Source organism: Megalobrama amblycephala, linkage group LG6 (genome assembly GCF_018812025.1).
Source record: "Megalobrama amblycephala isolate DHTTF-2021 linkage group LG6, ASM1881202v1, whole genome shotgun sequence".
Classification (NCBI taxonomy): Eukaryota; Metazoa; Chordata; class Actinopteri; order Cypriniformes; family Xenocyprididae; genus Megalobrama; species Megalobrama amblycephala.
The window spans coordinates 45944397-45972302 of record NC_063049.1 but is presented as its reverse complement, the minus strand read 5'-3'; the positions used below and the strand labels follow the sequence as shown (position 1 = coordinate 45972302).

The window sequence follows — 27906 nt, the reverse complement described above, 5'->3', positions numbered from 1 at the left end:
ACGAATTAACAATATTAAGAAGAGGATCTATGACCTCTGGAAGCATCTCTTTCAATAGCTTAGTCGGTATAGGGTCTAGCATACATGTTGTTGATTTTGATGATTTAACAAGTTTAGAACATTCTTCCTCTCCTAAAGCAGTAAATGAATTGAATTTTTCCTTAGGGACACTACAATGCACTGTCTGACATGATACTGTCGTAGACGGTTGCATGGTTATACTTTTCTCTCTAATATTGTCAATCTTGCAAGTAAAGAAGTTCATAAAGTCATTACTGCTGTGCTGTTTGGAAACATCAGAAGTTGAAGCTTTATTTCTTGTTAATTTAGCCACTGTATCAAATAAATACCTAGGGTTGTGTTTATTTTCTTCTAAAAGTTTTGAAAAATAGGCAGATCTAGCAGATTTTAATAAATAATTAATAATAATAATAATAATAATAATATATCAGATAATAATATCATATTGGCAAACGCTCCAGTGCGTATTTGTGTTTGTGCTCTGGAGAATTTTAAATGTTTCTATTTACAACATGATTTTGCAGCGGTGAGCAACGTAGCCAATCACAGACATAGCCGTTGATCTCTTGAACGCAATGGCCAATCAGGGCTGTTTAAGTTAGTTGGAATCACCGGAAGACACGCCAGAGTTTTTGTTCAGTGCTGAGTTTGCACGCTCGCAAAGCCTCTCATTAACAAAGTGTAGACACGATATAAGAAACTCATTGTGCAGTGTAGACAGCTATAACTGAGATGAGTTATAACTTTTTAGTGATAATAAAGGAAGCGCTATTCGCACACTTTATATAATACATTCAGAATTTTAATATAAGTTTTGTTTTTCATGCTATAAGAGGACAGATGACCAACTGCACTCTGCAGTTTCTGAAGTGATATCTACAGTACAGATAAATGCAGGATTCTCACTCAATATTGCTACCATGACCATAATACGGGACAAAAATATGCAATAATAATAATAAGCAATGTGCAGACTAGAAAAAATATTTGAATTTTTGTATCAATATTTTTGAAATTCTATTCCAATTATTTGTAAAAGTAATGACTTTTTTTAATTACTCACTATACATTGCTATTCTTAATTATGGTGGAACCGTTGCTTACACATTACACCTGTACTTTACTATAGCATCCTGACTAATTTCAGAAGCACCCTCAGTGATTTGATTCTGGAACTGGACCTGCACCCATGCAAGAACAAAATATATGCAACTTAAATTGGATACACAGAAAAATCCAGGTTTAAACTCCAAGGCTTCCCTTCCAATCACTTGTGTGCACGGAGACACACGACACGTACCGGCCCAGTGGAAGTGGGGGTAGTGAAGGATCTACCGGTCCCCATCCTTCTTGGGAGAGATTGGCCAGGGTTTGACCACCTGCTTGCCGCCACCATGCATCCTGTCAGCACCAGAGGGAGCCGCCATCGGAAAAGGCCAGCAAAAGAAGCCCATCAGCACCCCGCCTTAATGGCCTCGGACAGCGGGAGAGATGGTGAGTCCCCTCAACATAATTCTAACCTCTTCCTTGACCTATATCAGCAGGTGACCAGAGGCAGTTCATTCGCCAAAGAACAGCGGGAAGACACCCGTCTAAAGCACTGCTGGGCTCAAGCGCGCATTATAGAGGGAAAGGAGACACAACTGGGGCCCCATCCTCTTCCGCATTTCATCGTCCAAAACGGCCTGCTCTACTGTGTCGCGCAGCGAAGGGGGGAGGAAAAAGTTCTTCTGGTGGTGCCGTGGACGAAGACGGAGATGGTGCTGGAGTTGGCACACTTGCACCCGCTTGCCGGCCACCTTGGAGCATCTAACACCGTCCAGCGAGTCTGTGACCGCTTCCACTGGCCAGGACTGGAAGCCGAAGTCAAACGTTTCTGTCAGTCCTGCCCAACCTGCCAGAAAATGTCTCCGAGGACGCCTCCACCCAGCCCACTGATTCCGCAGCCCATCATCGAGGTGCCCTTCGAGCACATCGGGATGGACCTAGTGGGGCCATTGCCTAAGTCTGCCCGGCGTCACGAACACATCCTGGTAATCGTTGATTACGCCACCCGGTACCCAGAAGCAGTGCCCCTTCGAAAGGCCACCGCCAATTCCATCGCCCACAAGCTTTTCTTGCTCTGTAGCCGGGTTGGCATCCCCGCCGAAATACTGACCGACCAGTGGACCCCCTTCATGTCCCGGCTAATGGCTGACCTGTGCACCCTTCTCAAGGTAAAGCAGTTGAGGACCTCTGTATACCATCCCCCAGACGGATGGCCTAGTTGAACGGTTCAACCAAACCCTCAAACAACTGCAGCAACGTGTGGTAGCCAAAGACAAGCGAGACTGGGACCTCATGCTGCCATATGTACTGTTCGGGAAGTACCTCAGGCTTTGACAGGCTTCACCCCTTTCGAGCTGTTGTTCGGACGCCAGCCCCGGGGGCTGCTGGATGTGGTGAGAGAAGCATGGGAACAACAGCCTACGCCTCACCACTCGGTAATCATGTGAAATATGTGAAAGAGATGAGGGAACGAATTGACCGGGTCATGCCTTTAGTCCGGGAGCACCTCATCAAGGCTCAACAGGCGCAGCAGCGACATTACAACCGAGCCGCCCAGCCTCGAGAGTTCCAGCCTGGAGACCGGGTAATGGTCCTTGTTCCCAACTCAGCCTGCAAATTCCTGGCCAGCTGGCAGGGCCCGTATACCATCACGGAGAATTGGTCCCGTTACTTACCGTGTCCACCAGTCGGGATGGCGGAGAGCAGACCAGCTATATCATGTTAACTCCCTCGGGTCGGCGGTCACGCCTGCGTGACCACCGCGGTTTTTTTCTAACCAGTGTGAAAGAGACTCAAAATACTCTGTCAATGTTGCACATACAATTAAGAGCTATACACCATTTTAATTTGTGGAATATCTTCTTTTATTTGTGTACACTCAGAGTAACAACAAAATGTTGTGCTTTTTGTAAAATAAAGAAAACTAACATGATGTGTGATGTCTCGTCTCCCTCTGAACGAAGTCCAATCTGATAGTTCTCAGAAAATGAACTGTAACTTAGTGAATACTAATCACAAAAAAATTAGACTTATGTCTAAAAAAACGTTGAAATGTCAGGTTTTAAATCGTGTAAGTCAAATCGAAAACAAATATTCTCTGTTTATGTAATCTGTATGAAAAGAGAGCCATGTCAGAAATCCATGATTCAGCTCATTATCCGCTAATGCGGCCACGCCCACGGAGCCAGCACTATTCAGACGCAAATACTGAGGCAATGCATGCATTCATCGTCTCAATCGTGTATTTATTGTCTTGAAAAGTGTTTATCTGGATGATATAGCGATCTCTGGCCTCTGTTAGTTCCTGGAGAGTCACATGGTTGTCCTTCTTTAGATTAATTTGTGGACTAAAGGTGTACAGAGCGCCCTCCGGCTGCAAGTATGAATTGAAAACACAGTATCCAGCGCTCATAGTGATGACAATAAATATTACTCATGTGTATAGAAAATTGACATAAACATATGAGAATCCATCAATATTTCTCCAAATGTGCATGCTTTTAAGCTAAAAGCCTATATGAAATGCCATAGAGGTAACATAATTGTTCAGACACTTTGCATCACAGAAATGCATTATATTTTAAAGTATATAATAAAATACCATTATTTTAAATTGTAATAATATTTCACAGTATTGCTGTTTTTTTCTGTATGTTTGATACACACCATATGATGAGCTGAGATATGATCACAGAGGGTTTTTTCAAAGCCTACCTGACTGAAAGAGCTCATTATTTATGCAGGTCATTAGAGCTCTTTATGCGATTCTTTTGTCTTCTCAGGTGAGAATCACCCATTATTCATGATGATTCACGCCTCCACACATACTGTGTTTCTTGACCAAAGATGTTTTAGAAAATTTAAATCTCTCTATTGTTTTATATGAACAAGCAGGCAGCATAATTTTTTACCTCATTTTGAAGCCAAAACTCTAGTCTACAACCTCCAATACCCAGAAGTCTTGTGAACACAGATTTAATATATATTTTTTGGCTTTATTTCAGTGACTTAAGTTTTTTGTTTTTTCAATAACCACACATTAACATTATTCCTTCAAAAACACAAACATGTACATACATGTTCCTCACATATTATTGTAGCCTAGTTTGTGCTGAATACAGTGTAATGACACTTTTTCCATTAATATGTTTATGAACAACTGAAAAAGCACAAATGTCAGGGCATGTCAAAACTTCTCCAGGGCCCCAAAAATCCTCAGACCCCTGAGGTTTAATAGCCAAATCTCATTGAGTATGAATGTAATCCGGATATAATCCGCCATGTTGACGTTATCATGTGACCTACGACGTTATCACAAACGCAACAACTTAAAAGATATGAGTGACAGGTTTATTTCATCTATCTGTAAATATCTTGATATTGATCAAACTTGCTTATTTTGTGGTCTTGTTGAAGAAACAGCTGCCAGTAATTTTGTGACTGTAGTACAACTAATAGATTTTGGGTTAATTTAAAGTTCTTATATTTTTAACTACTAATGTGATTTTTTTTGTTTGTTTTTTTGTTACAAAAACCCAAATACGCATGAATATGTTGTTAATATCTTTATTTTATATGCAAAAATGTTCATCCACAAGCAAAAGTGGCATAAATCTCCTTTACGTTTTCCTCTTTTTCTTGTTGAATTAGCTCTAGTTTCATCCCTCAGGCTAATAAATAATAAACAAACGAATAAATAAATGAATAAAATAAATACTTTTTATGCATTATGATGTATTCAAAATATTTAACCTCATCATCATGCTTTATGTCTGTGTATATAATTTCAAACTATGATGTATACAAACACATTTATGTTTTTGTTTTTGTTATTATTATTGTTCATTGTTAAAGATACAACCATGGTATCTTCCCTGATCTCGTATGTAATTATAGGTCCAATAAAATAAAGATATGAGTGACAGGTGCACTAACACCTCACAGCACCAGTAACTCCACAACCCTACTAAGGCTTCGGACATACTTATTCACTCGCCTACTGCTTTTCCCCAACTAAATAGTAGAGAAGTAGGTAGTTTCGGACTCAGCCACTGACTGGTTCTCTAGGCGCTCGTTATATACTTCCGGGTCGCGCTATGATGATGTCATAGGCTGTCGCTGGCCAATAGGATTGTTGTGAGTTGATATTGTTTTCAGACACCGGTTCACGCAGAGGTGTTCTCCATATGTGTTTCAAGCACAGTGTAGAGTTCCCTTTCGAAATGGAACTAGGCCAGAGACAAGGAACTTCATGACCTGTTGAAAAGACTGGGGTCAGTCAGATTATTTTTAAGAACTTGATAGAATTATTCATCAAGAATGCATTAAGTAGCCTACGCTATAAAACAAAATTAAGTCTTTTTAAGAATAATTGAATTGAATGATTGATTAATGATTATTCAATTAAGATTCGTAAGGATTATTCAGTTCAATTTGATGGAATTTTACTATTAATTATTAATTGCATGAATCTTAAAAAAAGATTTCTATTTTAAATAAATGCTGAACTTTCTATTCATCAAAGAATCCTGAAAAATAAATGTATGACGGTTTCCACAAAAATATGAACTGTTTTCAACATTGATAATAATCATAAATGTTTCTTGAGCAGCAAATCATCATATTAGAATGGATCAGGATTTCTGAAGGATCATGTGACACTGAAGACTGGAGTAATGATGCTGAAAATTCAGCTTTGATCACAGGAAAAAATTATACTTTACTATATATTCACATAGAAAACAGCTGATTTACATTGGAATAATATTTCACTGTATTTATGATCAAATAAATGCAGCTTTGTTGAGCATAAAATTAATTTCAAAAGCATGAAAATCCACAAACTTTTGAATGGAGGTAAAAATGTTACATAATGCAAATCATGATTTAAAAAATGTTGTGGTTCATGATACACAAGCAAGAATGCATGAAACAGAAACTTATCTAGAATATTTAGATTTATTTGGCAAGAAATTTCAACACTTTACAATGTAAAATCCACAGTAGAAAGTGAGATGAATGTAAACAGAGCAAAATTCAGGGAAAGATTGCAGAAATCTCAGTTGATATTAGTGTAAAACAGCAGATTCATGTATGTTGTACTTTACCCAGTAAGATCCACAGACTCTTGAAGAGCTTCATCATGTTGATTAAAGGCGTCTGTCTTTCTTTAGGGAGTGAGTTATATACGTTTTATTGAGAAAGACACATCACATGACATGCATCGTCTCTCCTCCCTTCTATCGATATCACACTCACCTGTCTCTCTCTGAATTTACTTGAAACATTTTGTTTTCAGAGATTATATTTCATTTAACAGTCAAATCTGCTACTAACAGTAATAACTTATTGTTAATATTTGCTTGTAATTAGCATGCTGTCAGCATTATGACTCCAAACACAGACGGCCCCGCCCCTAACACTCTGATTGGTTCAGTCTGACATACACAACCACAACCAGAATGATTCAAAAGTGAAAGTAATAGCCAGCATTTTACTCACCATGCTTCTGTTTCATGTAAGACAGTATACATTTTGAAACATGTTCATGCAGATCTTTTCCACAGAACTTCACTGTGCATTTCCACAGATTATAAGAGATAAATCAAGTCTAAAAGGATGATCTTTGAGTGAAGAAAGATTTAAGAAAAGGTGAGATCATACAATAAGTACTTAAAGGTAATTAACAATAGACATTCAATATATTGTACAAGGAAGATAATTTAAAGTCAGATCTTTTCTGAGAAGCAGTTGACAGAAGATGCAAAACGTTCAAGGAAAATCCAGTCTGACAAATGTCTTCAAAAGAACCAGAAAAAATAAGTATACTTTAAGTTCATTTTATTAAGTAAAGTTCAAGTATATTTTTATGTTGTAGTAGTATACTTGTAATTGTACTATTTCAATATTACTTGGCCAACTTTTTAGTGTATAAAAGTAAAAATATTTTAATATTCGTATCTCCCAGGATACGTTGCCCGTTTGGTGGTATAAATTCACTGGAAAAAGAATGTTTTGCTCAGAAATCTTTAATGATTTTTATAAAGTAAATGTAAATGTATCTTGGGTTTCCTTGATTATTCATGCATAATTTTTTTAATGTTAAAAATTAAATTTTTTAATGTTAAAAATGATTTATTTCTTTTTTATTTTGATTTTTTTTTTTACATTTTTTCATGTTAATGTAAATGTCGGATATGACAACATACTTTTGGAGAACATTTATTTGTCCGTCTCTCAGTTATCATTGATTTGTATATATGACCCATAAAAGCTTTTTTTTTTTTTTTTTTTAAATGATGCATGAATGATCAAGTAAACCCAAGCTGCTTCAGTACAGTGTATGATTATTTTACATTTACCTTATAAAAACCATTAAAAATTTATGAGAAAAACAGACTTTACTTGATTAAAAAAAACAGTATGAACTATCAATCAGAGGACAGAATATGGAAGCATATTTGTAGCAATATTCAATTTGAAATGTAATATTCAAAATGGCCACGTATTTCCATTTTTAAATTTACATTTTCCATACCATATGTACAACCTTTGGAGCAAAATGATCATTTAAATTCAATAATATAATTTACATTTGCTATTTCCTACACAAGTTAAAATATATGTTTAAATTATATGTTAACGCTTTATAAGTTGCAAAATTAAAATAAAAATGTATTACAGAAATGATAATATATGTTTAGCATGTTCAAGCAAAAAAAATAGTAAAATCATCATTGAAATTTTTTTTCTCAATTGTATTTACACTCAAAAGGTTGCACATATGGTGTGGAAAATGTAAATTTAAATGCAGAAATGCATTGCCATTTTGCATATCGTCCCCTAGGAAATATGAGGTTCTCTCTGAATTTTACATATATATATATATATATATATAGAGAGAGAGAGAGAGAGAGAGAGAGAGAGAGAGGAGATTCAAAGTTTTTGCAATCCATTCGACTTTGTAGACAGAATTTTTTTGTTTTTTTAAATAAAAAGTTCCAAAATGTACACAACCACTTCAGGTAGTCGTATTTAAATGCTGCCCGTGAGCTAAACTAAAAATTTATGACCAAAGTCACCAGATCTAAATATTCACACCAAACATCAAGATAAAACCAAGAAATGAGACCCAAACTTTCCCTGCTGAACAGAATGACTAATATCAGTAAACACAGTGACAAACTCAGGCGGGAAACATGTGACTGAAGAAAAACAAACTAAAACTCCATGACTAAATATTTGATCAAATAAAGTACAAATAATATCCATGTTTCTGGTATCAGCTGCTAAGGGTTTGGACGAATTTCAGCATAGTTTTTAAGAACTTGAGAGAATCGAATGACTTTGAGCTCTTCTGGTTTAGATTTACTGTCATCCCACAGATACTCGGGTGAAAGCAATTTACTGGGTTTGTTATAAAGGAAGTACTTGTTCAAATGAGACTCCTCCTGCCATACCGCCTCAATGGATTTAGATGCATCAATCTCCAGCTGCTCCCGGCAGGTTTTAGCAAGCTGATATACATCTTTCACTAAGCCACCGATCACAGCTCCACCATAATAATAATCACCCTCAGAGTAAGGAATGAATGCTTGAGACTCTGGCCTGCGTTCATATGTGAATTGTTCACGAGAGGAACCATAAAACCATGCATGTATCACACCTACTAGGCGACCCAAAGTCTCTACTCCCCAACGACCATAGAACTTTGAGTCCACATCAAGGCTGAAAACATAGTCGGCTTCATTGACAAATGGACTCTCAAGCAGTTTCTCCAGTCTTTTCATCCTGCTTAAACTGATATCCTGCCATCTGTTAGAACTAGGGACTTTTATCACAGTCAGATGATGGCCTTCACCCAGTTCCACTGCAGGAACCTGTTCTGGTTCATCAGTGAATATATAATAATGCACATGAAATCCAACAAAGTAATTCTGCTCTGCAGACTCCAGGAAATCTTTAAGAAACCGTGTGTATCTGTAAAACAGCAAGGGAGAAGGATTAGAAAAGTAATAAATAAGATGGTAATTAAAATCCACCAACACAAGAACTGAAAAAAATATATATATACAGAGGAGTTTTATTTCTTAAAAGTGTGCTTTGAATGCTTTAAAATTATTTTATCATCGGCACCGATGCATCTCGTACAAGCCTTCTATCAACAATCGCGGATAAGAAACATAGGCCTACGTGGAGCTAAACCAGATCGAACTACCAAGAAATAAACATGCCGTTGAAGATTACAAAATATTGTGCAGTGCCTGAACTCGACAGTAACGCAACAACATGTGAGTAACTGTGTTAATTCTAATGCCTGATCTGATATTAATGATTCATGTACAGTCACATGTTCTTTGTCTGTGTGTCAGTAAATCAAACCCGTGACTAAATGTCAACTTTCATTGTTTCTCTTAGTAGGATGATGTTATTTAACATGATTAAATTATATAAAGAAAGTGATCAAAGAAAGCTTTGCAATCATTGGAGCAGCGTGCGCTGAAGCAGTCAATCAAACAGCGCGAGTTTATCAGTGACTGGCGCACAAAACTCCCGTTTTATTCAACGAATCTCTTAATTATATCGCGTTTGCACTGTTAGTGAAGATGAAAGCATTTGTTAGTGTGCAGAAATTGAGTTGCAATGACGAGATCACGGCTTTCATTCGCTCAACACGTCTGTGATCGACTACAATGTTCATCTCTGCAACCTTTCATGCCACAATCTAAATATAATGCCACAGATCTGAATGTAATGCAACACTTTTCACGATTAGTTAACCTTGAGAGCTGTAATAGTAAAAACACGCTAAAAGAGAGAGTAATACTTGGATATTTTCAAATGGAAAGATGTCAGCCAATCACAGCAGGCGTTTACACTGAAGTCTCACAGAGACACGCCCCTTAAAACAGAGCATTCAAATCAGAGGATAAAATCAGGGTAGGAAAAATGCCTTTTATTTATAAATTATGACAATTTTGGATGTAAAAATCATACTAACATTATAAGTGCACCACAGGAAACATTATAAAACAATAAAACAATGCAGTTCATGACCCCTTTAAATTAAATGTATTAATAATATGTTATTAATTGTAATGAGGCTGTTTTAGAAGATAGCACGTTGGATCCAGATGCAGTTTAAGAGTTTATTTAAACAAAATGGATGTAAATCCAGACAGAGAACAAGAGTCCAGGCAATGAACAGGATAATCCATCACAGGGAACAACAAGAACTAAAACAAATGCATATGATACATCCAAGTAGGACAACACCAGACAAAGAACATGAGAAACACTGGGGTATATACACACACGGGCTGATTGGCAAACAAAACACCTGGGAACAATCAGAGAACTAATCAACAAGAAAAACTACAAAGGACTACAAAACATGGCACTAGGACAGGAAATACAACAAAAGTCCACAAGACAGGGGAACACAGGCTGGGATCATGACACTAATGTACTAGTTATCAGTCTCTGGTGTCTCCAGAATGTGTCTGAAGTTTCAGCTCAAAATCCCCCACAGATCATTTATTATAGCTTGTCAAATTTGCCCCTCTTTGGGTGTGAGCAAAAACACGCCGTTTTTGTGCGTTTCCCTTTAAATGCAAATGAGCTGCTGCTCCAGAAGAGGGCGGAGCTTTAACAGCTCAACAACAACAAAGCTGGAGAATCTCACACAGCCAAAATGAGGATTGTCAGTAACGGTGTTCAGCCTTACATTGTTCAAACCGGAGTCGACACTGATGGAGAGACTCAGGAAGAAGTTACAACTTTTATAATGAAACTGGACGTTTCTGAATGGTTAGTGGATAAATTGATGTAGTTGCTGTGGAGTTGATTCAACTCATCCACTAGCATGTGCCGTCATGTTCATCTTTTGTGTTGAATTGACCCTCGTTTGTGAAGCAGTCCGGCGTAAAATGACGGCATGTCAACAACACTCTACTACAACAACTCTTCCTCTTCTCTAAAGCAGCCCAACATGGCCCCGCCCCCTTTGTTGTGTGTTCTCGGGGGCGGGGTTAATGTAAATTTTAGGGTTTGTGATGTCACTAACCCAGGAAGAAGCTTGTTGTAGTCCCTACCAGCCATTTGTTGCAATTTCTGTGAAAGAAAATATCTCCCTTTGCATTGAACTTTGAGCGTCGTAACTTTGCAGATGTTGTTTATGATCAAACAGCAACATTACACACCATTTAAAGACACCATTAACATGCAGTTAAGTATATAAAATAAAAGGTAATATTAACAGTTAAAATACATTTGAAATTAATTATTTAATGTATAAAAATATGTGGGCAATACATTATAAATACATTTTGTATATATTTATCTTATATTTTAAATAATTCATAAGTGTATTTTCTATGTCTAATATATTTTAAAAGTGTATGAAAGATGGGTTCAAGTGTACCACAAGTGGTAACTAAATACATTTTTTTTTACAGAGATAGTATATTAAAAGCACATTTTAGTTCATATTCATGGTCTCTCAAAATAGCACAGTTGAGTACACTTAGATGTTGTTATATGTATATTAAGATACAAAAATGTATATTAAGTACAAAATTAGATTTCTGGAATACCCCCCTGGTCTAAAGCAGGTCAAATGCAGTTGAAATGCCCAATCCTTCATTTAGCCTCGGCTGTACTGAAAAGGCATTCTTGTTTATTTTGATACTGTTTAAAGGGTCATGATCCCCCCTGTTTTACCCTGGTCGTTCACACCTCAAAGCTTAAAAAACTTTGTAAAAATGGCCGTGTAAAGCTCTGGAAAGGTGGGAGTGTAGGGGGGGGGGAAGAGGGGAGAGAACAACCAATGAAGCACAGACATAGAACACACTCATTATACAGAATAATGAATATTAATATATAAGCACGGAAAGAATGACAACAAACTCCCAAGCACAAAGGAGAAATGCGAAAGAATATTTAATAGGGCTAATAATAGGCTACTTTGATTATGTTTATGAGCACTGCAGTCTCAAAATCAGTCTTTTAGAATAATCGTGTCATCGCGTTCAGATAGGCTACACCACTGTATCACTGTATCGCATCGCGAGCAAAATACAAACAACACATGTGCTGCTGTGCTGAAGGAAACATACACACGGCTCGCGTGTTTGAACGCAGCTAGAGCAGGCAGAGGAGAACGAGCTGCGCTTTTGTGACATTTGAATTCTCCGCTGTAATGCGATCTCACGCAAACATTTATTCCATTTATGCTGGTAGATCACAGCAAAACAATCCACATGCACAGAAACATCTGCTCTGGTTGCGTCTCAGGAAAACACATTGTGTTGTAGCACTGAGGGAACGAACACCAACGATATGTCTCTGAATGACAACAGACCGAGGCGAGAGAAGTGATACTTCCTCATGCATAATACCGCAATTATAATCTTATGCATACTACAGCGCAGTGATTGGATTAAATGAGCTTTATGTCATGAATATATGTCGAGAATCACTCGAAACTGTCTATGTCAGCATATTCGACCATGCCCATACTTGGTCCGAAAGTATACGATTACGTCAGATTTTGTGACGTTGCTCCGACTTTTCAAACCGGAGGACAGAAATCACTCTGAAAAATGCAAAAATAACTATTTTTCACTTATGAATAACATTAACGTGTACTTTTAGTGTTTTCAATGACATTCAGCCTATACATATCTGTTTACATCTCAAAAAAAGTGTTTTCGGGTTTCATGACCCTTTAAACTCAAAGTAAAGGAAGATTAGAGATAGGAGAGATAGGTACTCACTTCCCAAGAGCGAAGACTGTAGTTACTATGGTTAAGTTTTGTTGTTTGTAGATCGAATCAATCAACGTGGGATCGAATGTTCCTTCCCATACGATTGGGGCTAACCATGGTGACAAGGGAATACCTTTGCCATCTGGGCTGTTTTAAATAAATTCAAATACATATGCATGAAATGCAAATCCAAATGCATATTAATATATATACACAAAGAACTGTTTATGGTCTTACCCCAGTACACGGGGCTGATTGTATGAAAGCCTGTACAACAAAAAAATGAAACAAACAAACAAACAAAAGTTATTATACACTTTGTATATTCAAATACACACATATATACTTAAATATTTGCATGTATATACTGTACATATATAAATATAACAATTTTTTTGTTAAATATGTCACAGAGCTCTGAGACTTGAGGGTAAGATCCAAGTGCAGTTTAATAGGAAAATCCAGAATCGTTATCAGTGCTCAGACATGCAACATAACAATAACAAAACCTTGATGAAACTGGCAGAAACAAACCAGGTATAAATAGGCAGACACCAATGGCATGAGTGATAACAGCTGTGTGCAATGAACAGTAATGAGTCCGGGAAGTGGGTTATGGGAAATGGAGTCTGTGATAGTGGCAATAGTCCGAGGTGGAGTGCCCTCTGGTGGCTATCAAGGGCACTTCAGCAGGTGATCATGACAATATTCATTCTCGCTTGTATAATATATGATCATGATTAAAAATGAACTCGCACAGGACTTGTGTATTGAAGAGAGTTTGAGTTTTAAATCGATCTCTATGCAACCACTGCATTAGAGGACAAGGAATCTGTTAAGCCTATGGAAAAGTTTACATACCCCTTGCAGAATCTGCAAAATGTTTATTATTTTAACAAAATAAGAGAGATCATACAAAATGCATGTTATTTTTATTTAGTACTGTCCTGAGTAAGATATTTTACATAAATATGTTCACATATAGTCCACAAGACAAAAAAAATGGCTTAATTTATAAAATTAACCCCATTTAAAAGTTTACATACCATTGGTTCTTAACACTGTGTGTGGTTACCTGATGATCTACGGCTGTTTTCCAGGTAACCAAATCCTCCAGCTCCTGCAGATTCTTCAGTTTTCAAGGATATTTTGCATATTTGAACCCTTTACAGCAGGGATGCACTGATATGAAAATTTTGGCCGATATGATAATTCCTTTAAAGCTGATAACCAATATATTGTCCGATAAATCTAAATCCAAATTTTAATATACTTTGAGAACCTGATTACAAAAACTGAAGGAAATAATATGTTATCTATCTGCTTCAATATATTGGCCTAATTTTCTTATAGGATCAAAAACGATAACATTAAAAATGACCATTTATTGACCAATATCAATGTGTCCAATATATCGTGCATCCCTACTTTCCAGCAGTGACTGTATGATTTTTGAGATCCATCTTTTCACACTGAGGACAAGTGAGGGACTCAAACACAACTATTAAAAAAGGTAAAAACATTCACTGATGCTCCAGAAGGAAACACGATGCATTAAGAACAAGTGCTTTTCCTGGGCTCTGAATAAGACCCTGTTTCTAAAAACTCACCACACAAGTCACAATAAGTTAGAGCAAAACTGTTGAAGGAAGTGTTGTACTCACCCTTGTGATATTTGCAACTGAAAGTTGTCCTGGTGCTCTCTTTCTCCTCTAAGAAATAAGAGATGCAATCAGTGGATACTTGTGTTCTGTAATAAAACTTCTGTTGTTTTTGTGTTGCATGTGTGTGCAGGCACATGACACGATTTAGTTATCAGAAGAGTACGTGTGTTCTGTACGCACACCGCACATGCGCATTTAATTTAGTTTTTGCAGTAATTAGTTTATCCACAAGGTGGCAACCTTGCCCTGGAGGTATCGATTTAGAAGGTAGTCAAAGAAAAACTGCATAAACAGAACAGACCGGAACGCATGCAAGCTACAGCGACAATGGAGGCCTATATAGACGAGAGATTGTGCAAAGAGGTTAGAAAGTACCTTCATTTGTACAACAGCATGAAAGAACACAAAGATGTGGTAACACTTTATAATAACTGCACACTATGAAGCATTAGTTAAGCATTAGTTAATAGTTATTTCATCACTTATAAAGCATTAATAGACATTAGTAAGTAGTTTATGAATACAGCTATAATTGCTTTATTCTTGATTTATAAGCATATCTATAATGTGTTTAATAATTGTATTTTCATACTTTATTAATAATCAATTTATCATTTCTAAATTAAGTATTACATTATTTACAAACCAGTTATTTAGGAGTTGTCAGTAGTTCATTTAGTAAGTGTAAGTAAATGATTAATAAACTATTTAAACATTCATTTATACATATTATTTAGACACATAGTAATAGTTACTTAGTGTGTTAGTAAATGTTTTATTAACACATATTCACACTGCAATTCATGATTAATTCAGGTAGTTATAAAACATTTAGAAGCAGTCAGTTAACTATTTTTGTGAGCTCATCTAAAGTGAGGACTATTTATGCTTTGTAAAGCTTTTATAAATGAGATTTAAAGGTTCAGTGATCTTCTGCACTGCTGTTCTCTAATGTTTTAAAGTTAGTACTGAGGTAGTTTTGACACTAGGAATATGTTAATAAAGCATTTATTAACACACTGAGTAACTAATACTATATGTCTAAATAATAAGATGCATAGATGTACATTTAAATATTTTATTAATCATTTACTTACACTTCCTAAATGATCTTATGAACCACTGACAACTCCTAAATTACTGGTTTGTGAATAATGTAATACATAATTTAGAAATGATAAATTGATCATTAATAAAGTATGAAAATACAATTATTAAACTCATTATAGATATGCTTATAAATCAAGAACAAAGCATTTATAGCTGTATTTATAAATGGCTTACTAATGTCTATTAATGTTTTATAAATGATGAATTAACTATTTACTAATGCTTAACTAATGCTTCATAGCGTGAGTTATTCTAAAGTGTTACCAAAGATGTTTACATGGGTTGTACCTCGTAGAGAGAGATTGCTCAAAACTGCGCATGTGTAGAACGCCTGTATATGTGTATGAGCCAAATGAAGTATACTTTCCAAGGCTGTGCGTTTAACTGTGCTCGTACACTAGCGTACGCGTAAAAAAAACAAAGAATACCCAGAGCTTAAAGGGTTCATTCACCCAGAAATGAAGTTTCTGTCATCAATTACTCCACCTCATGTTGTTCCACACCCACATGTATTCTTGCCATTCATTTACATGTTTACTGTCACGGTTTGCAGGTCTGTGGATTCCTGTTCTGTTGTTGGTGTGTGTGTGTGTGTCTTGACTGTCGCGTTGTCTCCTGGGTTCCTGTCACTCGGTTCGGAGTGGATGTTTATTTTGTCTGGTGATCCTGCCTCTATTCAGAGTGGATGTTTATCTGCCTGTGTGTTCATCGCTGGATTGCGTTTGGAGTCCCTGTGCTGCCAAGAACCAGCTGTACCACGACTTTCTGAACTGTCACGTTGTTCATTCTCTCTGAGAGTTTTCATTAATAAAGAGTTTTTCACTTGCAATTGAATCTCGAGTTATCTGTCCTGACATAACAATCCGACCAGGATGGATTCAGCAAGTGATGAGTGGAGAAACGTCATTGTTAATAACAATGATCGTATGGATCAACAGGATGAACAGATTTTGGCTACGGGTCGTGCGGTACAAGCCTTGGTGGTAAAGGTGTTGGAGGTTACTGCCCAGCTCCAGCGTTTAAGATCTGACATCAACGGAGGACCCACTGTACCCACCCCACTGTCTGTTTCCCCTTCCGCGGCGCAGCCGAATCATCACGCCGAGCCCCGTCTTCCACCTCCTGCTCAGTATGCTGGTGAGCCACATTTATGTCGAGCTTTTGTGACTAAGTGCTCATTGTTTTTCACTCTTCAACCCACGTCTTTTCCAACGGAGCAGTCCAGGGTGGCGTTGATGATCACGCTGCTTTCAGGACGCGCTGCGCTCTGGGGAACAGCGGTGTGGGAAAGCCAATCACCATGCTGCGCCTCGTTCCAGTTCTTCACTGAGTAGTTAAAAAGAGCGTTTGATCGATCCGTTTCGGGACGTGAAGTGGCTCGGAAACTGACGGGTCTGCAACAGGGTAATCGTTCAGTCCATTGATTTTCGCACCCTAGCGGCAGAGACAAGATGGAACAAGGAGGCACAGTGGGACAACTTCCTGCATGGGTTGGCTGACCGTGTCCAACGGGAGATCGTCGGGTTGGATTTGCCCACAACTCTGGATGGACTGATCGAATTGGCGATTAGAGTGGACAGCCGCCTGCAACGTCGTGATCAACAAAGGCGTTCTTGTTCCTTCCCAGAGCGGGAGTTCGCCGGTGACACAGTCAGTCCCATTTTAGATCCTGAACCCATGCAGGTGGGCAGAACCCGGCTGACCAGGGAGGAGAGGGATCGTCGACGGACCAATGGATTGTGTCTTTACTGTGGAGCAAGTGGGCATTTCGTTACAAACTGTCCGGTAAAAGCCAGAGCCCATCAGTAGACTTGAGGCTATTGACAGGTGGAGTTTCATTCAAGAAATCCTCTTCAGCTACTCTCCTCCCGGTCAGACTACAATGGGCCAACACCTTCCATAACTGCCAGGCCTTGGTGGACTCAGGAGCAGAGGGCTGTTTCATTGACGCGTCGCTGGCGGCCCAGCTGTCTATTCCGGTGGTCTCGCTTCCTTAGCCTATCTCCATCCAAGCACGCAGTGGGCAGGTTATGCCGTCAGTCACCCAGAGCACCGTGCTCATCAAGCTCATCACCTCTGGTAACCACACAGAGGAGATTAGACTTCTTTTAATCAGTTCCCCTCTGGCTCCTGTGGTGTTGGGTCATCCTGGCTGTCATGTCACAATCCCCATATAGACTGGCAACAGAACACTGTTTGTGCGTGGAGCAGTTTTTGTCATGCGTCTTGTTTGGTGTCTGCCTGTTCTGTGTTTCAGGAGTCCATGGACCTGTCTAACGTGCCCAAGGAGTACCTTAACCTGAAGGAAGTGTTCAGTAAGTCTCAAGCTGCCTCTCTTCCTCCGCATCGTCCCTATGTACTTATTGCCAGGTACGTCTCCGCCTAAGGGCAGGTTATACTCGTTTTCTGTTCCGGAAAGGGAGGCCATGGAGAAATATATTTCTGATTCTTTGGCAGCCAAGATCATCCGCCCTTCCTCATCTCCTGCGGGCGCGGGGTTTTTCTTCGTGAGTAAGAAGGATGGTTCCCTGTGACCGTGCATTGACTATCGGGGGCTGAATAACATCACGGCAAAGAATACGTATCCTTTGCCACTGATGTCTTGAGCTTTCGAGCGGTTGCAGGGAGCTTCCTTTTTTACGAAGTTGGACCTCCACAACGCTTATCAATTGGTTTGCATCAGGGAGGTGGATGAATGGAACACTGCTTTTAATAACCCCAGGGGCCACTTTGAATATTTGGTCATGCCTTTTGGGCTTTCCAATGCTCCTGCGGTCTTCCAAGCACTCATTAATGACGTGCTAAGAGACATGGTTGATCAGTTCATATATGTTTACCTGGATGACATATTGATTTTTCTCCGTCTCTCCAGAACATATTCAGCATGTCAGACGAGTGCTTCAGAGGCTACTAGAGAATGGGCTTTTTGTCAAGGCGGAGAAATGCGTGTTTCATGCACAGTCAGTTCCGTTCTTGGGGTTCATCGTGTCGTCTGAGGGAGTGCGCATGGATCCCGACAAGATTCAGGCTGTGGTGGATTGGCCAACCCCAGACTCCTGTAAGGCCCTACAGAGGTTTTTTATTCGCAATTACAGCCAGCTGGCCGTTCCTCTGACTGCCTTGACCTCCACCAAGCTGACGTTCAGGTGGTCTAGTGCAGCCGAAGCTGCATTCTCCAATTTAAAAAGCCGCTTTGTTTCGGCTCCCATTCTGGTGACCCCTGATTCCTCACGTCAGTTTGTGGTGGAGGTCGACGCATCAGAGGTTGAGGTTGGTGCGGTTCTCTCCCAGCGTTCTTCCGCGGACGGTAAGATGCACCCTTGCGCTTATTTTTCCCATCGCTTGACTCCCACCGAACGCAACTACAATATTGGTAACAGAGAGCTGTTGGCAGTTAAGTTGGCCTTGGAACAGTGGCGTCATTGGTTAGAGGGGTTGGGGGTACCTTTTATCGTCTGGACTGATCACAAGAACCTAGAGTACATTAAGTCCGCTAAACGCTTGAACTCTAGGCAGGCTCGGTGGGCTCTTTTTTTCGGCTGCTTTGATTTTTCCATCTCGTACCGCCCGGGCTCCAAAAACACCAAGCCCGATGCTTTGTCTCGTATTTTTGATCGTTCCGAGCGTCCGTTTTCTCCCGATTCCATCATACTGGAGAGACTGGTCATCTCTGCGGTCGTCTAGAAGATCGAGACGAAGGTCCACAGTGCCTTACAAGGGGTAACGCCTCCGTCCGGTTGTCCACCGAGCCGTTTATTTGTGCCTGAGAACTTGCGGTCCAATGTTATCCGTTCCTGCAGCCGTTGTCAGTCCCTTCGAGACCCTGGTCCCATATTGCGCTAGACTTCATTAATGCCCTCCCTCCCTCCCTCCCTCCCAGGGCAACACGGTGGTTTTAACCGTGGTGGACCGGTTCTCGAAGGTGGCTCATTTTATTCCCCTGCCCAAATTACCCTCTGCCAGGGAGACAGCGGTTACTGTCATTGATCATGTCTTTCGCATTCATGGCCTCCCGAAGGACATGGTTTCTGACAGGGGTCCCCAATTTGTGTCCAAATTTTGGAGGGATTTTTGTCGTTTACTGGGGGTGAATGTTAGTCTTTCCTCTGGTTATCATCCTCAGAGCAACGGTCAAACTGAGAGGGCCAACCAAGATTTGGAATGAGTGTCGCGATGTTTGGTTTCTCAGAATCCTTCCTCCTGGAGCCAACAGCTCTCTTGGGTTGAGTACGCGCATAACTCGTTACCAGTATTGTCCACGGGCCTAACCCCGTTTGAAAGTAGTTTAGGATACCAGCCACCTGTTTTTCTGAGTTTGGAATCCGAAGTTGCGGTCCCCTCTGCTCATGCTTTTGTCCAGAGGTGTTGTTGCACTTGGAGGAGGGCTAGAACTGCTCTCCTCCAGGTGGGAAGGCCCAGGCCGATCGCAACCGGTCAAAGCCTCCCGAATACATTGTTGGTCAAAAAGTGTGGCATTCCTCTCCGCACCGTTCGGAGTGGATGTTTATTTCGTCTGGTGATCCTGTCTCTGTTCAGAGTGGATGTTTATCTGCCTGTGTGTTCATCACTGGATTGCGTTTGCAGATTAGCCCATTGTAGTCCCTGTGCTGCCAAGGACCAGCTGTACCATGACTTTCCGACCTGTCACGTTGTTCATTCTCTCTGAGAGTTTTCCTTAATAAAGGAGTTTTTCACTTGCAATTGAATCTCGAGTTATCTGTCCTGACATTTAGTAGGTTTGCTTGTTTGAGTGTGTGTGCTTGCTGAAGCTGTCTGAAAGTATGTGCATATAAATGAATGCATACTTCTGTGAATATGTAAGCATATGTTTTGAGTATGTGTTTCCGTGAGTGCATGAACAGTGACTACTTACTTGAGGCAGATTTTTTGGTCTTCTTTGGGATATCTGAAACGGATATGTGGTTATAATAATACTGAAACTTTGCATGGCCAGTGTTGGGTGTAATTGTGTCTATAATCAGAATATATTATCCTCTAATTCAGTAATAAGGGATTTCTCTTCATTTTCTCTTATGTTATTTTAAGTTTTTTTGGTGATATTATGAATCTGAACACTGCTGTTTCCTGATGCAGTGAGCTACTGTGGTCATCATTTCTAATTTTAATGTGACTTTATACAAATCAACTAATGGCCAAACCCAAAGTGATAAAATATGAAAAATGGTGATAGGGATATAACTGACAAGCTACAGAAGTTAGTAATGTAATAAGTAATTTTTACACTAATTACTGCACATTGTCTTTTTCACTTCCAAATAACTCTTTCACTTCCAAATAACTCTTTCACTTCGAAATAACTTTTCCAAAGACCTGTTTTACAAGAGAATTTGTTGTGGTCGTGTCTAGATGCAGGTCCTTTATCTGATCTGGATACGGCCCAGATCCGGCAGACTACAGTAAACCTCAGTATAAACAGAAAGACTAATATTAGCGTAGATGCCATTCTTCTTCTGATGAAACAAGTACATCTGGTGTTATAGGAAGTGTTCCCGGTTCCAGCTGACCTAATTTATACCGCCTAACAATCATTTAACTGATTTGAGAATAGAAATTGATTATGTGTTATGTGTGTGCCAGGTTAAAGAGATGTGTTTGTAGTCTAGATTTAAACTGGGTAGCATGTACAGGGTGAATAGCAACGGTCCTAGTACTGAGCCTTGTACTCCATACTGAACTTGTGATCAGTGTGACATGTGACAGGTTATGTTCGGAGAATAAGTTTCTATGGCTACTTACATATCAGAAAGTTACCTCCATTTTTGGAACCCAAAGTTAAGATTATTTGCATACTTACTCTTAATCATACCTGGATTTGTTACGTATAGGTGGCACTAGTGTAAAGAAAAGATAGTGTAAAGAAAATACATAAACAGAAAGTGCTTAGTGTGTTTTGGGCTCCTTTTTATATACTTTAATAGATACTATCTGCAGGAAGGTTACATCTTTTCATGTGTCTGAACACTGCTGTTTCCTGATGCAGTGGCACTTTTATGAGCTATTCTTTAAAGACCCAAAGGATGGAGCCATTTATTGGTTTACCAGGAATTAAAAAGAAATAAATAAAATTGATTGGTCAAAATAATGAAAAACCTAATGTCCAAGAATGAATATTATTTTGATTAAAGTGCACCTATTTTGGAGGTCTCCTGCAACAGGTTTACATGCATCAAAGGTCAAAAACACTTTCATTTTCTCATAATATACATTTCACTTCACCAAAGTTTCTCATCTGAAGATGCCGTGTCCCAATTCACCTACTTATGCTATGCCCTAAAAGAATGTTCTGTTTTTATTAAGTAAAAAAAGTACATACTGAACAGTAGGCAGGCTTTGGAACACTACTTCATGACAATTGTGCCTTTAATGGACAGTTCTGTCACTTAGTTGCATGAATCCCAGGGCTGGACTGGGGCTAAAAAGTGCCCTAGAAGACTTGGAATGTAGTGCAGAATGTGTGTTTTTATGGCACCTTTCTAGTGATTATAGTAGTAGTAGTAGTAGTATAGTATACCTATTTGTCCTTTCAGGAGCTTGCCATCTCTTGTTATTTCACAGAATAGAGCTCCAGTTGTGGAAAAGAGATTAAACATTCTTATGATGGTGAAAAACAATAATACAGTTTTCTATGTGAATATGTGAATTTATTCCTGTGAATTTTCAGCATCATTACTCCAGTCTCCTGTCCCAAATTGTGTTGAAATAATTAACATTTTTTCAATATCTGTTTATCTTTGTCCAATATACACTTTCTCGAGCCAACCTGCTTGTTTTTTTTCGATATCTTGGTAGGCAGTTTATTAATTAACTAACCCTTTAACATACATTTTTGAAACATGTCAAAGTAATCAGTTGTGAAGAAACAGTATCCCATAGAAAAATAAGCAATTATTAACTGGTTATGTTTTAGAGATATTTGCTCAAGATTGTTTTGATGGGTGAAAGTTGAAAAAGAAAAACACTCACCTGAGTGAGGTGGAGATGTAGCACAAATAAATGAGTCTGTAAGGAAACACAGTAACGGATCATGAATAAACAAATGAAGCAGATCATATCTTTTTTCAATGGAATTACCCATCAAATTATAAGGGTTTATAAGTGTTGAATGTGTTCGTATAAATGTCCAGCAGACCAACAGAAAGACTGTGAAGTGAATTTCCAGGAGCTACTGTGGTCATCATTTTTAATTTTAATGTGACTTTATACAAATCAACTAATGGCCAAACCCAAAGTGATAAAATATGAAAAATGGTGATAGAGATATAACTGACAAGCTACAGATGTTAGTAATGTAATAAGTGCATTTTACAGTAATTACTGCACATTGTCTCTTTCACTTCCAAATAACTCTTTCACTTCCAAATAACTTTTCCAAAGACCTGTTTTACAAGAGAATTTGTTGTGGTCGTGTCTAGATGCAGGTCCTTCATCTTATCTGGATACAGCCCGGATCCGGCAGACTACGGTAAACCTCAATATAAACAGAAAGACTAATATTAGCATAGATGCTATTCTTCTTCTGATATAACGAGTACATCTGGTGTTATAGGAAGTGTTCCCGGCTCCAGCTGACCTAACAATCATTTAACTGATTTGAAAATAGAAATTGATTATGTGTTATGTGTATGCCAACTTAAAGAAGTGTGTTTGTAGTCTAGATTTAAACTGGGTAGCATGTACAGGGTGAATAGCAATGGTCCTAGTACTGAGCCTTGTACTCCATACTGAACTTGTGATCAGTGTGACATGTGACAGGTTATGTTCAGAGAATACGCTTCTATGGCTACTTACATAACAGAAAGTTACCTCCATTTTTGGAACCGAAAGTTAAGATTATTTGCATACTTACTCTTAATCATACCTGGATATGTTACATATATGTGGCACTAGTGTAAAGAAAAGATAGCGTAAAGAAAATACATAAACGGAAAGTGCTTAGTGTGTTTTGGGCTCCTTTTTATATACCTTAATAGATACTATCTGCAGGAAGGTTACATCTTTTCATGTGTACACAGTGGCGTAAATGATCCAAACCACTAGGGGCAGCTCTCGCCAAGGTCTGCTAGAGAATGCGTAATACAGCATTTAATGCGAGACCAGAGGTGGGTAGAGTATCCAAAAACTGTACTCAAGCAAAAGTACAAGTACTTGTACTCATTTGGGGTCCTGTCTGGTCGATTGCTTCTGTCTTGTCAATTGCTCCTGTCTGCCTCGCTGCTCAGAGTGGTTTGCGTCTGTAACTCCCTATAGCTTTGTTTTGAATCTCTTACTTTTATGCATTGTTGCTTATATTTGTTACGACAGAGACACGGAGGCAGAGATAAAAGCAATCCAGGTAAGTTTTATTGAACAAACAGCAGAGCACAGGGTGATGGTAAGCAGTTATGCAGTTCTTGAATGAGGGAGAGAGTATAATACTGTCCTGATTTTGTCTTGCAGATGCAGATGGAGAGATGCGTTGGAAGGAGATCGCTGAGACACTCACACACACAGGCAGGTAGGCACACGAGGAGAACAGGAGATGAGGGAGATGGAGTAGACAACTGGAGCAGGTAAGTATGGCGTTTGGAGTCCTTAAGGTAAGCATACATAAGTTGTAGTGCAAACGAGACCGGACAGTGAGTGTGTGTGAGTGTGGTGGTTTTGTAGTGGTGGTGATTGCAGTGCTGATGAGTCACAGGTGGCGGTGATCAGTATGCTGGTGATTGAGTGCGTGGGTAAGGGAGTGAGGTGGAACCTGACGTGTCTGTGACAATATTATTATTACCTTATATATAATATTGCCTACCACATTAATTTGACGTCGCTAGCTTGTAATCTTTGAATCTAAATCGCTGTTACAACGTGTTTGCATCTCGCTAGCTTGTTAACTTGTCATCAGTCTCGCGCGCTCCTCTTTCAACGCGTTCATCAAACAGCGGTGGTAACTCGGATCGGATCAGTCTACAAACACGGTGAGTCATGTCATCCTCCCCCACTGTTATTTCGTGTTCAGTTTGTCACATGTTCAGTATAGCTCTCTCTGTCAGCAACGAGGGATTTACATGTCATAAATGTAGGGAAATAGTCAGGCTGACAGAGAGAATCTCAGAATTAGAGACACGCATCCAAACTTTAATCGAGGATAGTAAGAATGCAGGGGCTTCAGATACTGTTTTGGATGCAACTAGCTTAGTGAACTCTGTACATTGTTCGGTTCCGGCTGTAGAGCCCGCGCAGCAGGGCACTTGGGTAACAGTGAGGAGGCCTAGCCACGGAAAACACCACTCTTCCGTTCCAATAAGAACATCAAACAGGTTCTCCCCACTCAGTGACGCACCCACTGAGGATCCTTTTGAAAGTGCCCTAGTTATTGGCGATTCTATTACACGGAACGTGAAAATAGAGACACCAGCCACCATAGTCGTGAACATGAACTCTTACACCTGATATTATCACATAGAGACTGTGTCTGTACCCCAAATTAGTAAAAACAAAAAACTTCCAAACCCATTTAATGGTAAAAATTTAATTGATGTTCAACAAATAAAAAATAGAGATAGTAATGATAAACAAATGATAAAGCTTGGGTTGTTAAATATTAGATCCCTTTCTTCAAAAGCACTTATTGTAAATGATATTATCACAGACAATAATCTAGATGTGCTGGGTTTGACAGAAACCTGGCTAAAACCGGACGATTACATTATTTTAACCCTCAGGGGTCTGAGGATTTTTGGGGCCCTGGAGACGTTTTGACATGCCCTGACATTTGTGCTTTTTTCAGTTGTTCATAAACATATTAATGACAAATGTGTCATTACATTGTATTCAGCACAAACTAGGCTACAATAATATGTGAGGAACATGTATGTACATGTTTGTGTTTTTGAAGGAATAACGTTTATGCGTGGTTATTGAAAAAACAAAAAACTTAAGTCACTGAAATAAGGCAAAAAATATATATATTAAAACTGTGTTCACAAGGATTCTGGGTATTGGAGGTTGTAGACTAGAGTTTTTGCTTCAGAATGAAGTAAAAATTATCCTTCTTACTCCTTCATATAAAACAATAGAGAGATTTAAATTTTCTAAGACACTTTTGGTCAAGAAACACAGTATGCATGGAGGCGTGAATCCTCATGTATAATGGGTGATTCTCACCTGAGAAGACAAAAGAATTGAATAATAATGACCTGAAATGACTTGCATATTAATGAGGCCTTTCAGTCAGGTAGGCTGTGAAAAAACCCTCTGTGATCATGCTGATAACAGGATTAAAGTCCACTCAGGACAAAAAAAAAAACATGATTTTTGTGATCTCATGCATGCACGTATTATTGCACATGATATGAAGAAAATTTTGTATAGGCCTATGTTAAATTACACTACCAGTCAAAAGATTGAACACATTGCCATTATAATGTTTTTAAAAGAAGTCTCAAGTCTCTAACCAAATAATGGTTTTCTATTTTAATATACTTTAAAATATAATGTATTTCTGTGATGCAAAGCGTCTGAACATTCCTACCTCTAGGGCATTTCATATAGGCTACTATATTTGTTATATTATAGAGCCTAAATGTGATGTGCAGTTGACAAACTATACATCATTAAAAAGATCTAAGACTCAAGCTTCACATTTTGACTCTTAAAATCTTATATTGACCATAATTTCTTAATATGCTTAAAAGCATACACATTTGGAGAAATATTGATGGATTCTCATATGTTTATATCAATTTTCTATACAGAGGAGTAATATTTATTATTCTATATTTATTGTCATCATTATGAGCGCTGGATGCTGTGTTTTTAATTCATACTTGAGCCAGAGGGCGCTCTGCCCCTTTTGTCCACAAATGCCTCAGTAAAAGAAGAGGCATATCATGTGACAATCAAGGAACTAACAGAGGCAAGAGATCGCTAAATATGGCTATTCAAAACACTTTTCAAGACAATAAATACACGATTGAGACGATGTATGCATGTATTGACTGAATTTGCGTTTGAATAGCGCTCGCTCCGTGGGCGTGGCTGCATTAGCGGATAATGAGCTGAATCACAGACTTCTGACATGGCTCTCTTTTCATACAGATTACATAAACACAGAAGGTTTGTTTTCGATTTGACTTATATGTTTTAAAACCTGACATCTTAACGTTTTTTTAGACATAAGTGTAATTTTTTTGTGATTAGTATTCACTAAGTTACAGTTCATTTTCTAAGAACTATCAGATTGGACTTCGTTCAGAGGGAGACGAGAGATCATGCATCATGTTAGTTTTCTTTATTTTACAAAAAGCACAACATTTTGTTTTTACTCTGAGTGTACACAAATGAAAGAAGCTATTCCACAGATTAAAATAGTGTATAACTCTTAATTGTATGTGCAACATTGACGGAGTATTTTGAGTCTCTTTCACACTGATAAGAAAAAAACCACGGTGGTATCGCCGGCGATACCCTCAGACCTCAGAGTGTTAAATTAGTCTAGCCCTCAAGGTTATGATTATTGACACAATCCTCGACAGAAAGGCAAAAGGGGAGGTGCTGTTGTAATATATAGTAATATTTACAGTATTAGTCAGAAGTCTTTCAAATATAATTCCTTCGAAGTGATGGTGCTTTATGTAACATTATCTAAGTTGACATTTGTGCTGGCTACTGTATACAGGCCACCAGGACACCATACAGACTTTATCAAAGAATTTGCTGATTTTCTATCAGAGTTAGTACTAGCTGCAGATAAAGTCCTTGTTGTTTGTGATTTTAATATCCATGTAGATAATAAAAAAGACTCATTGGGATTGTCATTTACAGACATTCTAAACTCTATTGGTGTTAGACAACACGTGTCGGGACCCACTCATTGTCATAATCATACTTTAGATCTAATATTGTCACATGGAATCGATATTGATGCCGTTGAAATTCTGCAGCAGAGCAATGACATCTCAGATCATTATCTAGTCTTGTGTACTAGTCTTGTGTACTACAGAGTCTGTAACTTCTGATTTTAATGCGCTGACTTCAAAGCTTAGACCGTCAATCAGAAATCTCAGTGTGACTTTTGATAGTAGCCTGAAATTTGATAAACAAATTGACAGTGTGGTTAAAGCTAGTTTCTTTCAATTACATCTTTTGGCCAAGGTCAAACCATTTTTGAATCGCTCTGACCTTGAGAAAGCTATTCACGCTTTTATCAGCTCAAGATTAGATTATTGTAATGCACTTTATGCTGGTGTCTCACAGTCATCCCTCAGGCGCCTTCAGCTGGTGCAGAATGCTGCAGCTCG

At 38.7% G+C, this 27906-nt stretch overlaps 1 protein-coding gene across 1 annotated transcript in view; it reads right to left on the bottom strand.

The window, feature by feature from the left end:
• Positions 1-6892: 6892 nt before the first annotated feature.
• The window catches only part of LOC125270868 (globoside alpha-1,3-N-acetylgalactosaminyltransferase 1-like), a 201621-nt gene continuing 180607 nt past the window's right edge, over positions 6893-27906 (bottom strand). The window contains exons 10-14 of the mRNA XM_048194875.1: positions 20484-20516; positions 14501-14548; positions 13074-13103; positions 12846-12983; positions 6893-9048 (exon numbers count right to left, since the gene is read on the bottom strand). Coding sequence (XP_048050832.1) covers positions 8358-9048; positions 12846-12983; positions 13074-13103; positions 14501-14548; positions 20484-20516 — 940 coding nt within the window. The 3' untranslated portion in view covers positions 6893-8357. The remainder of the gene's footprint in view (positions 9049-12845; positions 12984-13073; positions 13104-14500; positions 14549-20483; positions 20517-27906) is intronic.